We start from the raw sequence: 15,988 nt of genomic DNA, 5'->3' as shown, positions 1-15,988 counted from the left end.
ACAGATACACGCACACACACAGACACACGCACACACACACACACACACACACACACACACGCGCGCGCGCGCACACACACGCACACACACACACACACATGTGTATGTGTACATACACACATGTGGTTGTCAGTGGAAGCTGCTATCATACACACTCACGCATACATATAGATACAGTAGATTTCGCGTGGTTCGCTCGCTGCTAAAGCAGCTCGCGTGTCCTGTTTATTCGAAACTGTCCCTCTTCGTATGGCGGCCATCTTGTTTTTCAGCCATTTTGTTTTTTTTCACCGGCGACAGAATTTGACCAAGATTTAAATGGGTGTCGTGGAAACAAACAAAATCCAGGTGCAATAGGTTTGCCAGACCGTAGGATGTCTCCCTGATTGGGAGCAGTTTTCAAAGATGACGTTCCGATCACACCCCTATACATCATTTTTACCCCCAAGACATTTTCTGGAAAAACAAAATTTTGTATGGCGGCCATCTTGTTTTTTCGCCATTTTGTATTTTTTTCACCGGCCATTAAATTCGACCAAGATTTAAATAGGTTTCGTGAAAGAAAAATTGGTTCAGGTGTGATAGTTTCGCCAGGCCGTAGGGTGTCACCCTGATGCGGAGCAGTTTTCGAAAATCAGGAAGTATTTCCATACTTAACATGACGATCCAATCACAACCCCGATATATATTTTATATCCCGAGACATTTTCTGAAAAAACAAAATTGTGTATGGCGGCCATCTTGTTTTTCCGCCATTTTGTTTTTTTTTTACGCGCTATGGAATTTGATCAAGATTTAAATAAGTGCTCTGAAAGAAATATTGGTTCACGTGCGATAGTTTTGCCAGGCCGTAGAGTATCTCTCTGATGCGGAGCAGTTTTTGGTGACCAGAAAGTATTTCCGTACTCTACATGACGTTTTGAGTAAGCGCCCCATACATTATTTTTACCCAAACGGGCTTCTTCCAAAATCGACAAAATTTTGTATGGCGGCCATCTTTTTTTTCCGCCATTTTGTTTTTTTGCACCGGCGATTGAATTTGATCAAGATTTAAATACGTTTCGTGAAAGAAAAATTGCTCCAGGTTGTATAGTTTTGCCAGGCCATAGGGTATCTCCCTGATGCTGACCAGTTTTCGAAGGTCGGGAAGTTTTCCCGAAGCTTAAAGATCGATCCGATCAATATGACTTTACAAACGCACTAGTCGCTCCTACGATTTTTGAAAATTCCCCTCGATTTCTCTGGTCTTCCATCATCAGATCCTGACTTCCTTGACATGGGACCCCCTTGGGTATATCTCCTTTCAAACAAAAAAAGAATTATCAAAATCGGTTCATATACGACGAAGATATGCCCGAACAAACATAAAAAAAAAAAAAAAAAAAAAAAAAAAAAATATACGGTCGAATTGAGAACCTCCTCCTTTTTTGAAGTCGGTAAAAATTAGAGTAAGCCACATAATAGCAATGGTTCACGACAGATTCAAACTTGACCTAAATTCTTTTGATGCTATTAATAAAACCTACTTCACACACCATTGAATCTTGCTTCAAATTCGTACATTTTCTATTTCCGAATACTGGTATGATTTGTCAAAACCAGCCTTGTTGTGTTCGCCTACGCAAGCGTGAGAACTGAAATAATTCGATCGACGCACTCACTGGACGGGGTGCAAAGTGTGACTCATCGAACTATAATTTCGAAGATCTGTGTAACAAACAGAAGATTTCGGCTGATACGCCTTCTAAATATAATCTTTGACGCCGTGATTCGTCGGCTAAATATACGCACTGGCTTTTTTTGTTAATTTGAATATTTTTCTACGCGAAAACAAACTTAATATTAAAATCCGCTTTCACAAATACGTTTTTATTATGTGACCTAACGAAACGTAAATATAATATTTTACATTCGTAAATCTAGATAACCTCATCATATAAAGCTTTGTTCTTAAATTGTGTCTGTCTGTGTTTCAAAATAAAAAAATACTAATCAACCGTTAATTATTTATTTCAGAGCATACTTACTTAAATAAGTATAAAAAGTCAAACTAAATCTTCAGAAGTAATTTTCAGAGTGTCAAGTTTGTAAGATATAATGCGAAATGTAGTCGTCTTGTAAATACACCACAGCTTACGTAAGTTACCGTCATCAATTAAAATCTGGTAGCCAATTAGCGCCGTCAATAAGTCTCATCACAAAGAGGCTAGAAATGAAAATTGCTTGGTGCGACAATATGATCATTATTCATTGTCTACTTCGTCCTTCCCACTGCCAAATAATATGGCAAAAATAAATATTACTTCACAAAATCGCCGAGCCAATGAACGGGCTTTAAATAAAGCTTTACGCTATGAAAACATAAAACTATCACTGCTTCTTGCGTCAGGTTATAAACTAAAATTTTCCCACTTCGGTTTCATGTTTCGTATAATATACGTATGTCACTTGCCTCAAGTAATTCTATAAAAAAATGATCTTACGAGCTTTGAAAATGGTAAGCGGGATTGCGATTGTCTTTGATGTAACTAATTGGTTTTCCGGTCCATGTGAAAAACTAAACTGAACACTTTTTTCTGTCACATTATTTAGCAGACTGAGGAAATATTTAAAAATAGCCGTTATTCGAATTTCAAATTAAATCTTCTGAATTGTTTTTAAGATTACGTAGCACTTGCGATCAAAGAAATGTCATTTGAAGATTATTATTTTTAATTGCGAGTGTGGAAGTTTCCTTCTTGTCTTGTGTTGGTGGAATTTCACGGAGGGCAGAGTAGGGGATACCCTGCTCCCGCCGTTATTTTAATCGTAAAATTAGAGATGCGCACCGAATACTTTATCACGCACTTACTGAAATTTATGGCACCCTCGCCTGATTTTATTATGACCACTTATAACCGTGTGCTCATCTAATTTTCTATTGACAGAAAATGGTATGCAGGTAAATAAGTTATCGTAACATTTATTAGTATACTTTTAAATCTGGTTAAAACGAGTCGCACTCACATATAATACGTACAACTTAAAAGTGAAATTACAACACTGTATCTACCTACTAAACCAACGTAGGTATGTCCATGCAAAATAATCGTTTAGATGTCGATAACGCCAAATAATAAGTACAGTACAGGGGGGTTAAAAAGGCCACAAGCAATATTGCCCTTTGACTTTTGCGCATACAAAATAAGTGCGCAATGCGCAATCACGAGTAGGAATAATATTGCTTTATAGATTAATTTATTATTTATTTATTTAATGTGGCCTTTTTAAGCCCACAGGCTCAAGCCACAGGATATCAATTATTATAAATTCAGAGGAAAATCTAAGGATGCGATGATAAGACGTCTTAGCTTAGGAATCTTCGAGGGTGGTTTGGATTGAACACTAGATTCCTGTTCATGGGGTAAAGTGAAAATCGCTTAATGATCTCCAACCTTCGAAAAAGACAGCATCGAAAGACGAAAAGATACCTTTCTAAGATCCTAAGTTTCGAATCTTTATAAAAGATTACAACCAACCTGAGGAGGTGATAGGCTTCAGATCCGGAGGCGAGAGATGCGGCAAGGCATGGTGCGCGGGCTGCGGCGCGGGCGCAGGCGGCGCTGGATGCGGGGACGCAGCGGGGGAGGCGGGCTTGTCGCGCTTGCCCTCAGCTTTTACCGGCGCCTCGCCGGCCTTCTGCTGCGCGAGTCGCTCCTGCTTGCGAAACTTCGCGCGCCGGTTTTGGAACCATACCTGGAAATAAAACCAATGAGAATAAGCGACAATTGTGACATGAAATTCATTTTATATTTCATTTTCTAACTTGTAGTAGATATCCCACTGTTGGCCAAAGGTCTCCCCCTACTTTTCGATCCCTCGCTATCTCGATTACTTTTCCACTCTTTATTGAAAGGTCCAGGTGCAACTCTCTAGCGCTATCTAGGTCTGGGTGGTTAGGTAAGTAAATTCATTTGAGCAGAGCAATATAGTTTTTAATGTAAAAACCAGATGTTTATCGAAATCATAATATTTAACCTGACCTTATGGGATCAGGAGTCTGGATTATTCAATGTGAACCTTCTAATGGAATAAATTGATTGTCATAATTGTTAGAAATAAAAACAAAAAGCTTGCGTGTACATAGAGACAAACATAATTTTATTACTTATGTTCATCTGGAGTACAGAAGCACAGATGAGCTTATCATGTTGAACACGTGCCATGCTCGCTCGTACGTGTGTACAGGAATTTATAACCGCGAATATAAGGGACCTAAATTAAAACCGAAATTCCAATGAAGCGAAAAGCATCGTAAACAAAGGGAAAAACAAAAAAGATAATGAAAATGTCGAAAGCGGACGTGGAGCCGAATGAACAAACAAAGTTAGCGCGACCCGGCTAATGGGAACGCATCCCATGCATCGAGCGCAAAATTTTAATGCAAACCGTTTTATATTCGTTCGAATGCGCGCAAATCCGAATTGATCATAATTCGATTTGGTGCGAGAGATAATTGCAACTGCCACTGGCGCTGATTGGGGATGTTACGAGAAAAAAATCGCTCGGCACGTATGACCGGCTGCGAACATGGGCACAATCATACGCAGCCGCGTTTGTTCATACCATACACGCTGATGATGTTTGCTCACCTTATATATTCTACCTGTACCTACATTTTGATTAAAATGTCGAATAACTCTCACGTATATTTCGAACAGTTGTCTAGATTCACCGCTGTGTTACACACTACACGCAATTAGTCTAAGTCTAAACAAATACTTTGCTTATTGTAAACACGGAAGACAAGCAGGTTAGAAGAATAATTACTCTCATTACGACCGAGATTCCAGCCAACAGAGTGTGTGTTTAGAATATTACAATATATAGTGCCGCCTACGAGTTTAGTACGTAAATTCGCCTTGGCAATGGTTATAACTGACGGTAATGACCTACTATTTTAGAAACATTGAAACTGTTTTATTACTGATACCGAGTCGAAATATTCTACTTGTAACTAATACTTTTAAAAAACACAGTTTTGAAAATATATTTGTTGAATGGAACCTAAATTCTATACTTACCTACTCATATAGTTTACGCTAATATATATACTAGCCATATTCTCGCTGCGGACAGCAAATACGGATAAGGAAAGATTTTATATAATTTTCCTTGATTTATTAAATGTCTTGAAATCTGAAATGTTTATTGTGGCAACACTTAAGAACAGCATGCTATTAAATGTATCGTTTTATCATACAACATGTGACTCCAAAATCCACGATGAGCGATATGACTTTGAAGATATATGACGAGTGGTCGCGGAAATTGGCGACGTGGCTACCGCTGCACACTCCTAGACATTCTCACAGCGGACACTCTCCTCAAGCATGACATAACAAGATGATACCACCCCACATCCCAAATTAGCTAGTGTTAATATATTGCCTTGATTCACACCACAAATGTACGCTGTGCTGTGATACATCATTATGATTTAATTAACTATTAAAGCGGACATATTCCAAGGTGTCCAGTTCCAATTTTAATGGCCGTCCATCATCACATTATGACTCGGTCCAAGGTAATTTATTCTAACTTCACGTATACGGCGACCCACAATGTGATATTATATTATTGTCAGCGTATATAAATTGTTTTCATTCTTCTCATTTCTATTACCTACGTTGGCACTCAGAACAAAACGAACAATGTTACGGTTTCTATTTATGTTCACAGCATTCGCGCTACATTTATCCCACAAATGAACACGAAGATTGCCGAAGTTCATCATTTCACTGGATCTGTCTGAAAGAAAATCAGTGCCTTCGAGTGGAAAGGTCCCACGTACGTGCCCGGGTTAACCAAGCGTCGAGCTCGCCGGAGCTAACGAACACGGCGCGCGCGGACTCGCTTGATTGGCGCGCGACGACCGCCCCGAGCGACGAACACCGGCCTCAGGCCTCCGTGCCTGCCGCATTATCTACGAATTGGAAAAAATCAAAGCTACCGAAACGTATGCGGCATCCGCAAACAAACAAATAATACAAGAGCCACCGCCAATACAAATGAGTACCGATACGACGGCGAATGGAATGCGAAGTCGGAGTGAAGTCAAGCGTGGGCCCGCGGCAAATAAACGTCCGCCGATGTGTTTGTACGACTTCGTTGCGATGTTTATCGGATGCGGTGCGTGCTCGTAAAGTAAATATCTCGTCAAATTTTATCCTAACTCGAAACCGATGTCTGGAATCAATAATTCCCTCAATCATTTCACGGAACCATTTTATTTTGTATACAGATTTACGATCTATTTTGGTGGAATCGTAAATGAATGGCATTCGATAAATACAAGTAAATGTGCAAGCAAATGTCAATAATAAATAACGGCGGGCAATTAAGCGCGGGGTCGGAACAATCGAGCGCAGCATCGAAATGCACTTTGCAAATGAACCGAATTGGCCGGGTCGGGGCGGGGGGTGGGCGAACAAATGTAATTAAACAGGAGATGCACACGTGACACGTGCCATAGACACAGATGCCATCTTTGGACACATCATCGGATAAGCTGTAATTGGGTAAATTTTATCGTGTCATCTTATAATTTATTATATGAAAAAACACAAATTACACTTTATCCCCACCTGGACTTGCAGGATTATTAAAACGCTTATGTCGTTGTAACCTAAAACAAAAGCATGTCTTGGTAAATTGATTGTTACGAGCAAGTTACACAGACTCGTTATCTACAAAACGTGAAGTATAAAGTCCCTAATTTAGCGTTGACATTGTGTCTAACGCAGCCAACTTATTCAAATCCGCAAGGGGTAGTTTAATAGAGTTCCCTCAGCAAACAGCAACAAGCAACAATGGTTGAGTATTAAAATAAACAAAGCGCTGCGTCGCCATGTGGCGTTGTCGTGGCGAGCAAACAGCAAACACCCGTAATGTATTCAATGCCGACCCGCTCCAACTCCGAGCTCCGAGCCCCGACCTACGGCGCAACTTGCTCTCGGCTACCACAACTTGCACCGACAACTTCGTCTTTGGTTTTCTAATGAACATACCGAACTAAAATATCACATCGTGCACCCAGCATTTCAAACCCCAATTAGACGCTTATTTATTCAAAAGCGTCATAAAAAGAACAAAGTGAAAAGTCATCGAGCACAAACCATTTTTCATCGAATTAGCCGAGGGAGCGTCATGTGTTCAGCCTATTATTTGGCACTTGAATGTAAAAAATATATAGTGCGGAGCAAACGTAGCGGAAACTAGAGGGATTGTGCACTATTTTTCATTCGCAAGTCAACGGGATCATCTGATGACAATATTTAATAAGCGCCAATAATTTAATTTCGTGTATTTTATAATTGGTATTTCTTACTAGAGCACTACAGTTTTTTAAAAATGAACGACAAGCAAAATTTTCAAGCACGTAACGCCGTAAACGTCCTTCTAAGCTGATATTTTAATCAATTTAAGCTAATTTTACACTTTAAGTTGTGCGAAACCGCGGCGGAATGTTTGTTTGAAGTGTCGGCGTTATGTACAGAGGTCGTCTTTATTTGACACGTTGTCAGAGGGACCCTCGAGGCGTATGAAAAACGTGAGGCCGCGCGGAATGATCTAATTGTATTCATTAGCCGGGGCGGGCCGCGCAAATATTGACTGAAGCCTGCCTCGGGCCGCGCGCCCGTATAGGGCGAGCGAGCCGCACTGCCGCAGCCTTTACACTCGACCAATATGGTTTAGGAAATTCTTCGCATAAAATACCTACCCCTACTGAATTAAGAATATAAAACTTTATATTTTAAGAACCTATGTTTCATAAACCAAACGTTCAATACCCGTTTATGCAAATCATTGTTTTTTTTTTAAACCGTCGCCCATATAAATATTCCATATTTCTGAAGAGCACTTGCTACACTTGATATCGAAGCAAGAGACAGATAAACTGAAAGATTCCTATTATGTAACAAGTTAAATATACCTATAAGCAAAAGGAAGAAACATCACAGAAAACTTTTATTACTTCTTTAAAAGCTTAGTGTACCAAAACCCGTTCACGGATGACGGATTCTGCATGTTTGAATTGTTAAAAACGATATATATTCGAAGGATAATCTTCTTTGCATTCATCAATTATTCTAGTACAAAAGACTTCAACGCGTTTACTCATGTTTGTGAAAAGTTGCATTTTCTTTTTATTGGTGACACAGTAAGTAGTAAACTAATGAAATATTCAGGATACCAGCTTGATTTTCGATAAGAATTTGATTAAATAATTATATTTGGGATTTATTATGAATAAACATTATATTCCCGAAATATAAAGATGTCAAAATTTTCGACATTTGGAATACCGGCTGTCAGCTGTTTTAATACTCTGCTAATATTATTGCAATGGCAACGGGCACCGAGAACTGGAAGCCGAATGAATCGGCGCGGCCGAGCGATCAAACATCGCAACACACCCCCCTGTTTATACTTAGCGGATGAAAAGGCAACACAGAACGCCCCGGAATAATATTAGCTACCCTCGATAACCAGCCGACTCTATCGCCTCGACACTCTAACCGCCAAAACACGCCCTATTTTTAACCCCTAAAGTCTAGTTTTCTTCACAAAAAGTTGCATTTCCACGTCATTTCGGAATCGATAAAGTTTTTTTTAGTAACTGGTAACATGTGTTAACATTTGCTGTTAATCCAGGATTAACACATCATAATAAAGAGATGAGCTGGTTTATTCAGGCCGTCTGTCGGCTATTCGCTGCCGTTTAGCGACAGGTGCGATGACGCAACATATCCCGTTATATTGACTCTTGCATTAATTAATTCACGAGGAATCTTGTTTGTTCATTCAAGGGCTGTGAACTTGCTGACTGCGGGTGGCGAGCGTTTTGCAACTCATTACTGATAATATCACTTAGGCTAAGCTACTCGTATTAAACAACATTACTTATTTAAACTGAAACATCAGCCTAGTTCGGACACCAGTAACTTACCTTGCACCTTATTTCTATCAATCAGTTGTATACTTTTTAAACCATATTTTATATTAATAAAAACTTTTGTCTTTCGACACAGCAGACACAATTATTTTACAATATGCCTGGTCGAAATGCGTCCAACAGACGATGGATCAAAAGTCTGAACTAGGACCAAAACGTCTTGAATACAAATAATATTCCCAATTTAACTATAAGTACTAATCATTTGGCTTATAATCTGGACCAACGAACGTTGTATTGTACGACAATATTGTACGTAATTACTATACAGGGTGTTAGTGACATCGTAACGAATATAGTAAGGCGGATGATACAGAACACGATTCTGAATTAATGTCAAGTGGAAATTTCCGTCACAAAATTCGTGTTTTTTTAAATTATTTTCAATTCAATTCGATATTAACTCAGAATAATGAGCTGAATCATCCCACTCAGTATTCGTTACGATTCTTACGATGTCTCTTACACCCCGTACAAGTACATACAAGTAGGTATGGGTGTTTTTGACACCGTAACAATTACTGAGGGGGATGATTGAGACCATAATTCTGTATTGATATCAAGTGGAATTTCCTGTCGGAAAAAGTAGGAAAATTTTAGCGTTTTATTTTTATTAAGTAATTTCGAATTAATTTTTGCGACGGAAAATTCCACTTGATATCAACTCAGAATTATGGCCTGAATCATCCCTCAAAGTTTTCGTTACGATGTCACTAACACCCTGTATAAATATAATGTGTATAAAAATATGATGTATTGTGCCTGGGTGTAATAAAAAGGGTCATCATTTATACCCAAAAACAAAGATAAAAGATGCATGTCTGTTATCCATGAAATTGGAAGGTTAAACAAAGGCAAATTTGTACAGCGCCATCTATATTTTTTGGGGAACATAAACCTGGAAAGTCTTCATTGAAGATTGTAGTGTATCCGTACTTATTTGTAGGTACAAGATTGTAGTGTAAGTACATGTACTTATCTTATAGTGTAGGTACATAGTTTTTTTAATCTCGCGCTGGTATGAATGTTTAATGCTCCACGCAGGAGATGCCCCGGCCTGCGACAGATGCGTCCGGGGCACACGCTCCATTACCCCGCGTACACCCCTGCCGACACTAACATAAATAAACTACACTGTCCCACTAACTACGCATCATATTTGGAAATCATCTATTCATTCACTTCCTTCACTGTTTTTGTTGAGAGTATGTTAGCACTTGTGGACTTCTGGCAGTGGTTTACGAATCTGGATCGGATTTTAATTATTAATTTTAGTTTTATCTTATTTTATCGTCTTTCTCGTGAAGATATACGTATATATTATCTTAGGTAGTTATTTTGTAAGTAATAACGGTATGAAATAATGTTCCACCTGACAGTTTCTTAACCTAGCAAATCTCCTACGAAAACACATCTCGGAATCTCTGGCTATTACCAATAACAATGACATAACATCATGCCTGTATCCCCGAAGGAGTAGACAGAGGTGTGTAGTATATACACCTACTCCTCGCCAGCTATGTTTAAACATCATCAGCATCTCTGCAACATCATCATCATCATCATCAATCTTTTGTTAAAACTGTTGTTGAACAAAAAATAGTTATAAAAATAGAAAAGAAATCGCTGTCAGTGCAATCAATCAGTAATTTTATTCTAACCCGACAAAAGTTTATCAAATTCTGCAACAGCACTCGACATAACGCAAAATCATAAATTACAACCGACGGAACACCAAACGATTAATCACACGTAATCGATACAACTGGCACTTCCCTTTTCTGTTTTCAATTAAAAATGGAACAGCTTTGATTCGATTTTGACGAATCACCGTGATTGGCCGAGCGGTAGCGGGACAATGCGCGTAATCACAGGATCGCGCGCACGCGACTCTACAAATGACCGATAAAGATCGACAGATGTTCCACTTGAATGAATCCTGTAGAGATGTTGATCGTATCTTTTTAGTTTCATTTGTTTTGTAGCGACATTTTGACACTGAACTTTAAAGTATTTAATTTATAGATCGCTTACGGTTCTCTCGCTTTCAGTATGATAACATAATTTAGAGTTGGATTAAGTCATTCTTGGCATACGACTACTCGGTGCTCAAACATAGGTATCATAATTCAGTTTGATCATGCTATAGGATACATACTTGTACCTATTATACTACTCGTCAATTAATTTCAAACTTTGATATCATAGAATTCGTAAATAACCATGACGCCGATCTCAATGCTTATTTTATAATCTCTGACAGATGTTTAAACATTTTAATAGAGTAACATACAGTTCATAATGTAAAGCGAGTGAGCAGCAAATGAGTCGCGATCCCGATGATGAATGCTAGACAGTGGAGGGAAAGGAATGGAATAAAATAAACTGCAACAATACACCACTTGTCCCCAGCTAGGAGTAAATGGCCCGTGATCGTGAAACACTTGTAATGATTTTGTCAATGTTGGGCGTTTTCTTTTGCGACGATTGGGGATCAGATCGGACAAAACAGTTAAAGAGCATCACATAATCGCGTAGGTAGTAGATTTTACAGGGTCCACATAATATCAGCGTTGTGGTTCACGCCGCGACTTGTGCTGAGTGAGGTCCTTTTATCTTAGAACGCCTACCACCCCTTTACGATCATTTGGAGGAACATACGTCTTGCTTTTTTGTAATTGTTTTATGAAAATTTTAAATGTTGTTATTGCCTTGTTTTTGTGTGTCTTTGTGTCCTCTTATAATAAACTATTTCTATTCTATTCCATAATATAACAAGTATGTTTAAATAGCTAAAATCCTAGATTAGTATTTTGTAGTTCAGTATGCAGTATTTTCTGGTTTCTGCATTTTTAAATTAATCAGTTTGATCGTATTTTTAAGAACAATACATACGAATAGTTACCTAAATTCTGATCAGTCATTAGTAAGCATCTGTAGTTATCTGTAAACTATGCAATATTTATTCACGAATATATACGATGACTCAAAACAATGTTAGTCACAAATGTCTTAAACATTAGTGATTTTTGGCAGCGAATGTGCCCCCTTTATAAATCTGGCTCCCTGCGACATCGGGGCGGATCGGTTATGATATCCATATATCGCGTCGCTGTTATAGTTTGTGACGGTTTGCCTCTGCTCCCCCAGAACTTGCCTTGAATGAACTAACATGAACTTGCTCTTTTTGTTCGTAATGTCAAAACTTTATGCGCTTCCTTCAATATTAATGGATATTATTGTTTCAGGGTACGTGATTACCTAATTGTAATGATATTTTTCTGATTGCATAATAGCTAGACTTAAATCGTAGTGTATGATCATTTTCGTAGGATGCTTTTATATTTTTTCATTCTTTAGCTGGTCATAATGAAAAATGAAATTGTATTCAAAACAAAATAAACGCGTATTTAATGTTTAAAAGTTGACTGAGAGATAAGATAAATGTTTCCCCTGTTAAAAACAAGCGTGTGAAATCCGAATTACAAGTCCCAAGACATTAGTCACCCCCAACATACCACCGAACAATTTTCTCACATTCAAATTGTAGTTTCATTTCATAGGGACGCACTTGATCCCGGTTGTGCTGTCCCGCAGTGCCGCGATGTCCCTTGAGACACGCTGCAAGTACCGGCTAAATGAAAAATAATTGCGCCCAAGTCCCCATCAACCAGCAAACATGCGACACACATATACGCTTTATTGTTCATAGAGCGAGAGAACGATTAACTTTTTGTCACATTCAATATACCTACTCTACAAACTGTAATGGGCGAACTGAGGAAAAATTTTGCGACCTCTGGGACCTGTTAATGTGAGAACCTAGGCGTAGATAACTTTCACACAATAACAATGTTTTTTTGCACGAAGAGATTCGATAATGTGGGAACGGCATTTTATAATGTAGTTCGATAAAATTGCAAGCACATCTTTTTATAGAATTTTACCTCTTTTATATAGAGATAGATAGATAGATAAAATACTTTATTGAGCACAATGGACACAAAATACAGAGATAAGGACAGCATATACAGAAAAGCACAACAGGCGGCCTTAATAGAGGTAGTTTTTTATTCCTTTATTGTCTTTGCTTTTGATAATAACTTTTGGCTTTTGTTCTTTTTGTAAATATGTATATTATATTGCTGTTTGCACGAGAACCGTTTTTAATATTGGTAGGTCGCCAATAATATACTTATTTACAAATAGTTATATCGGTACCCAAAACAAAAAAAAAACTTAAAGATATGACAACATTTTTAATGTAAAATGTTTTAATAAAACACCTAACAAAGTAAGCTACGAATTTGTCGCACATCTTCCATCTATTTTCCTCAGCAATGCGCACTGTACATACTCCACTCGTCTGCCCCTCTTCGCCGAACCTCGCGCCACTTTTTAATCACTTTAAGTGCTTGCCACGATTTCCAACACTTCTTTATCGTGAATAACTAAAGAAGAAGAATGGTGTTTTACGCAAAGATAATGTTTTATTGGATTGTACGTAAGAGTGCAATTTCAGCGGGCTTCATATTTCAAGATAATACAGGGAAAATGGTTATATAAATCGTGTGAAAATTCGAATGAGATGTTAATCAATTAGTCGAGACGAATTATCGTTTGATCTACGGGACAATCGGGCCGTGTCCCGTGGGAGAGCTGGGTGATGGGTCACGGAGCGCGGGCGCAATCGCGCGAGCAATCCGTGCTTCCCACGAGCGGGACCTGACATGCTTATCCGGTGATATCGAGCTTATTAACACGGTATCGAATATCACGCCCTTCACGTACCATTAATATAGTTGAGTGCGCATTGACATCATCATCATGTAGTTTACTTTGTTTATTGCTCGTACAGTACTTATTTAACATTGTAAATAATCACTTAGTTACAAACGGTTATTTTTTTGCCTCAGAAATCAGAAATCAAAATCATTTATTCAACGTAATTATCATGGATAAACTTGTTGAAGGTCAATGTAACATTTTTTAATTTACGTCATTTCGCAAGGTGTTACGGCTGAGGAGAAGAAATGACAAGAAACTGCAACAGCATCACATCTTTTAAATCAATGAGGGTACATTACAAGTTATTTAATAACTAGAGGAACACATTCAATACCAGACATTTTTATCATTTAGGTAATTATTGTCTCGTGTGGGTTGTGAGATCAGTGACTGGCCCTGATGTCAGGGTTACTTATGTTTATTTACGTTAAGTCCAGAAAATATGCCCAATAAATAAAATAGAAACCCATCCGTTAATTGAATAGTAATCAAAAGTTTTCCCCAATTGACAGTCACACATTTCCGTGAATCACCCTCGCCGTCATTATTCCAATCATCATTCGAGACCGGAGCCTCGCTAAGTGATTGCTTAATCCTTCGGCTGCGCCAATCTATGCTATTATCTAAGGGTAAGCCAACCGCCCGTTGTTTCGACGATACTACGAGTACGTTTAAGAACTATTAAGCTTGCCCCCGCTTGGTGGCTAATTAAATGAACTATGTACGGGTTTAAGTGCATCAAGTTGAAATGGTGGAGTCAGGTTTTTTTAAAAGAAACTTGTGGGGACGGTGTGTTTAAGTTAAACATTTTTAATTCCAATATATTATATTATATAATTATGTATTACAAAATCACTTTTTTACAAATGAGCCAAGTAATTTTCCTGTTAAGTTTAGGCGTAGATAAGAAAAGGACTGATTATTTAATTTGAGATGTTTACTGTTTGCAAGATTCTTTGATTTTATTCCTCTATTTTCGCACTACAATAAATCGCATTTATTCTCCCACTCGGTCACATTACCCGAGCAATAACAACATTATGGTTTGAGAAGCATCAGTGCAATTCAAACAGATAATACGCACTCTACAGGCGGCAAGTGCGTCTAATCAGGCGCGTGCGCAGACCGCGTGCCGGGCACGTGCCGCACCTGCGCCCAGCGATCGAGGAACCAGACAGCTGCACAGTACACCACTAAAGTACGCACTGTACTCGACACTAAAACTTATGAAGGGTGCCATAAAGCTCTTCTCACGATTGTACTCATACAAGTCATGAATCTGCAGGGAAATCATGATAGCAAAATGATATGCGTCAAAGCACTTTTATGAAAATCGTTTGTTTATTTGGCGGCATAAAGTACTTGGAGATAAATCCGATAAGATTGTTTACTTTCTGTTTAAAAACCTTAGGTGAGAAGTTTCAAAGTTTATTTTAGTTAAACGAGTTTTTATAGGTATATGTAGGTACCTATCTATTCTGTAAACTTTATATTATTTATCCCTTTTGTTCCAAGAAACATTATGTAATCCTACCATAGGTAAACTAAACAATAGCGAGCACATCATACAAATAAGTATACCTAACTTTAATCTAACTAGGATATAGGTAAGATTCAGGCGGCTCATGATTCGCTACAGGCGGTATTCCCGGCGGGTCCGGCGCAAGATCTAAGATCGAGAGCTGGATTGACATTTTGCCGGCGAGCGGCAGCGCTTCCCCGGCGGCGTGTCAATCTTTATTGCACCGCCGCCCGCTGTCACCTGTCAGATGACCGCACTTGTTGCAATAACAATGAGAGACCAACCGCCACCTCGCCCCTGCATTACCCACAACCGTCCGTTTTATAGATCGAATACCCTGCCAGGTTGTAACTTCAGCGGAACACATAAAATTACAGCATAGCGCAAGATTTCTAGCAAGCGTTTTTACTTAGTAACTATATGGTTATAATCACAATTCGTATTTATCGGGGCAGACAACGTATATAATTCCCATATTTTTCTCCATCAAATCTCTCTCGCCACACGGGAATAACAATAAAACCAAAATCGTCTACGATAATACAGAATTTATCGACTCGGACGGTGCCTGCAGCACGCTTGATGGATTAAATTGCCCTATCCCTATGACAACGTGGGCATGGAAAAAAATACGCTGTGTATTAAAAAGCAGCTGGTCATTTTTCAGGCGATTCCTTTTG

General features: G+C 38.6%; 1 protein-coding gene across 1 annotated transcript in view; it reads right to left on the bottom strand.

Annotated features, from left to right (window-relative positions):
• The window catches only part of LOC126366490 (paired mesoderm homeobox protein 2A-like), a 37,467-nt gene that overhangs the window by 2,251 nt on the left and 19,228 nt on the right, over positions 1-15,988 (bottom strand). The window contains exon 3 of the mRNA XM_050009603.1: positions 3,519-3,735. Within this exon, the coding sequence (XP_049865560.1) occupies positions 3,519-3,735 (217 nt within the window). The remainder of the gene's footprint in view (positions 1-3,518; positions 3,736-15,988) is intronic.

The sequence above is a fragment of the Pectinophora gossypiella genome, chromosome 4 (genome assembly GCF_024362695.1).
Source record: "Pectinophora gossypiella chromosome 4, ilPecGoss1.1, whole genome shotgun sequence".
Classification (NCBI taxonomy): Eukaryota; Metazoa; Arthropoda; class Insecta; order Lepidoptera; family Gelechiidae; genus Pectinophora; species Pectinophora gossypiella.
Note: the sequence above shows the minus strand (reverse complement) of the source record. Positions and strands in the feature narration are given on the sequence as shown.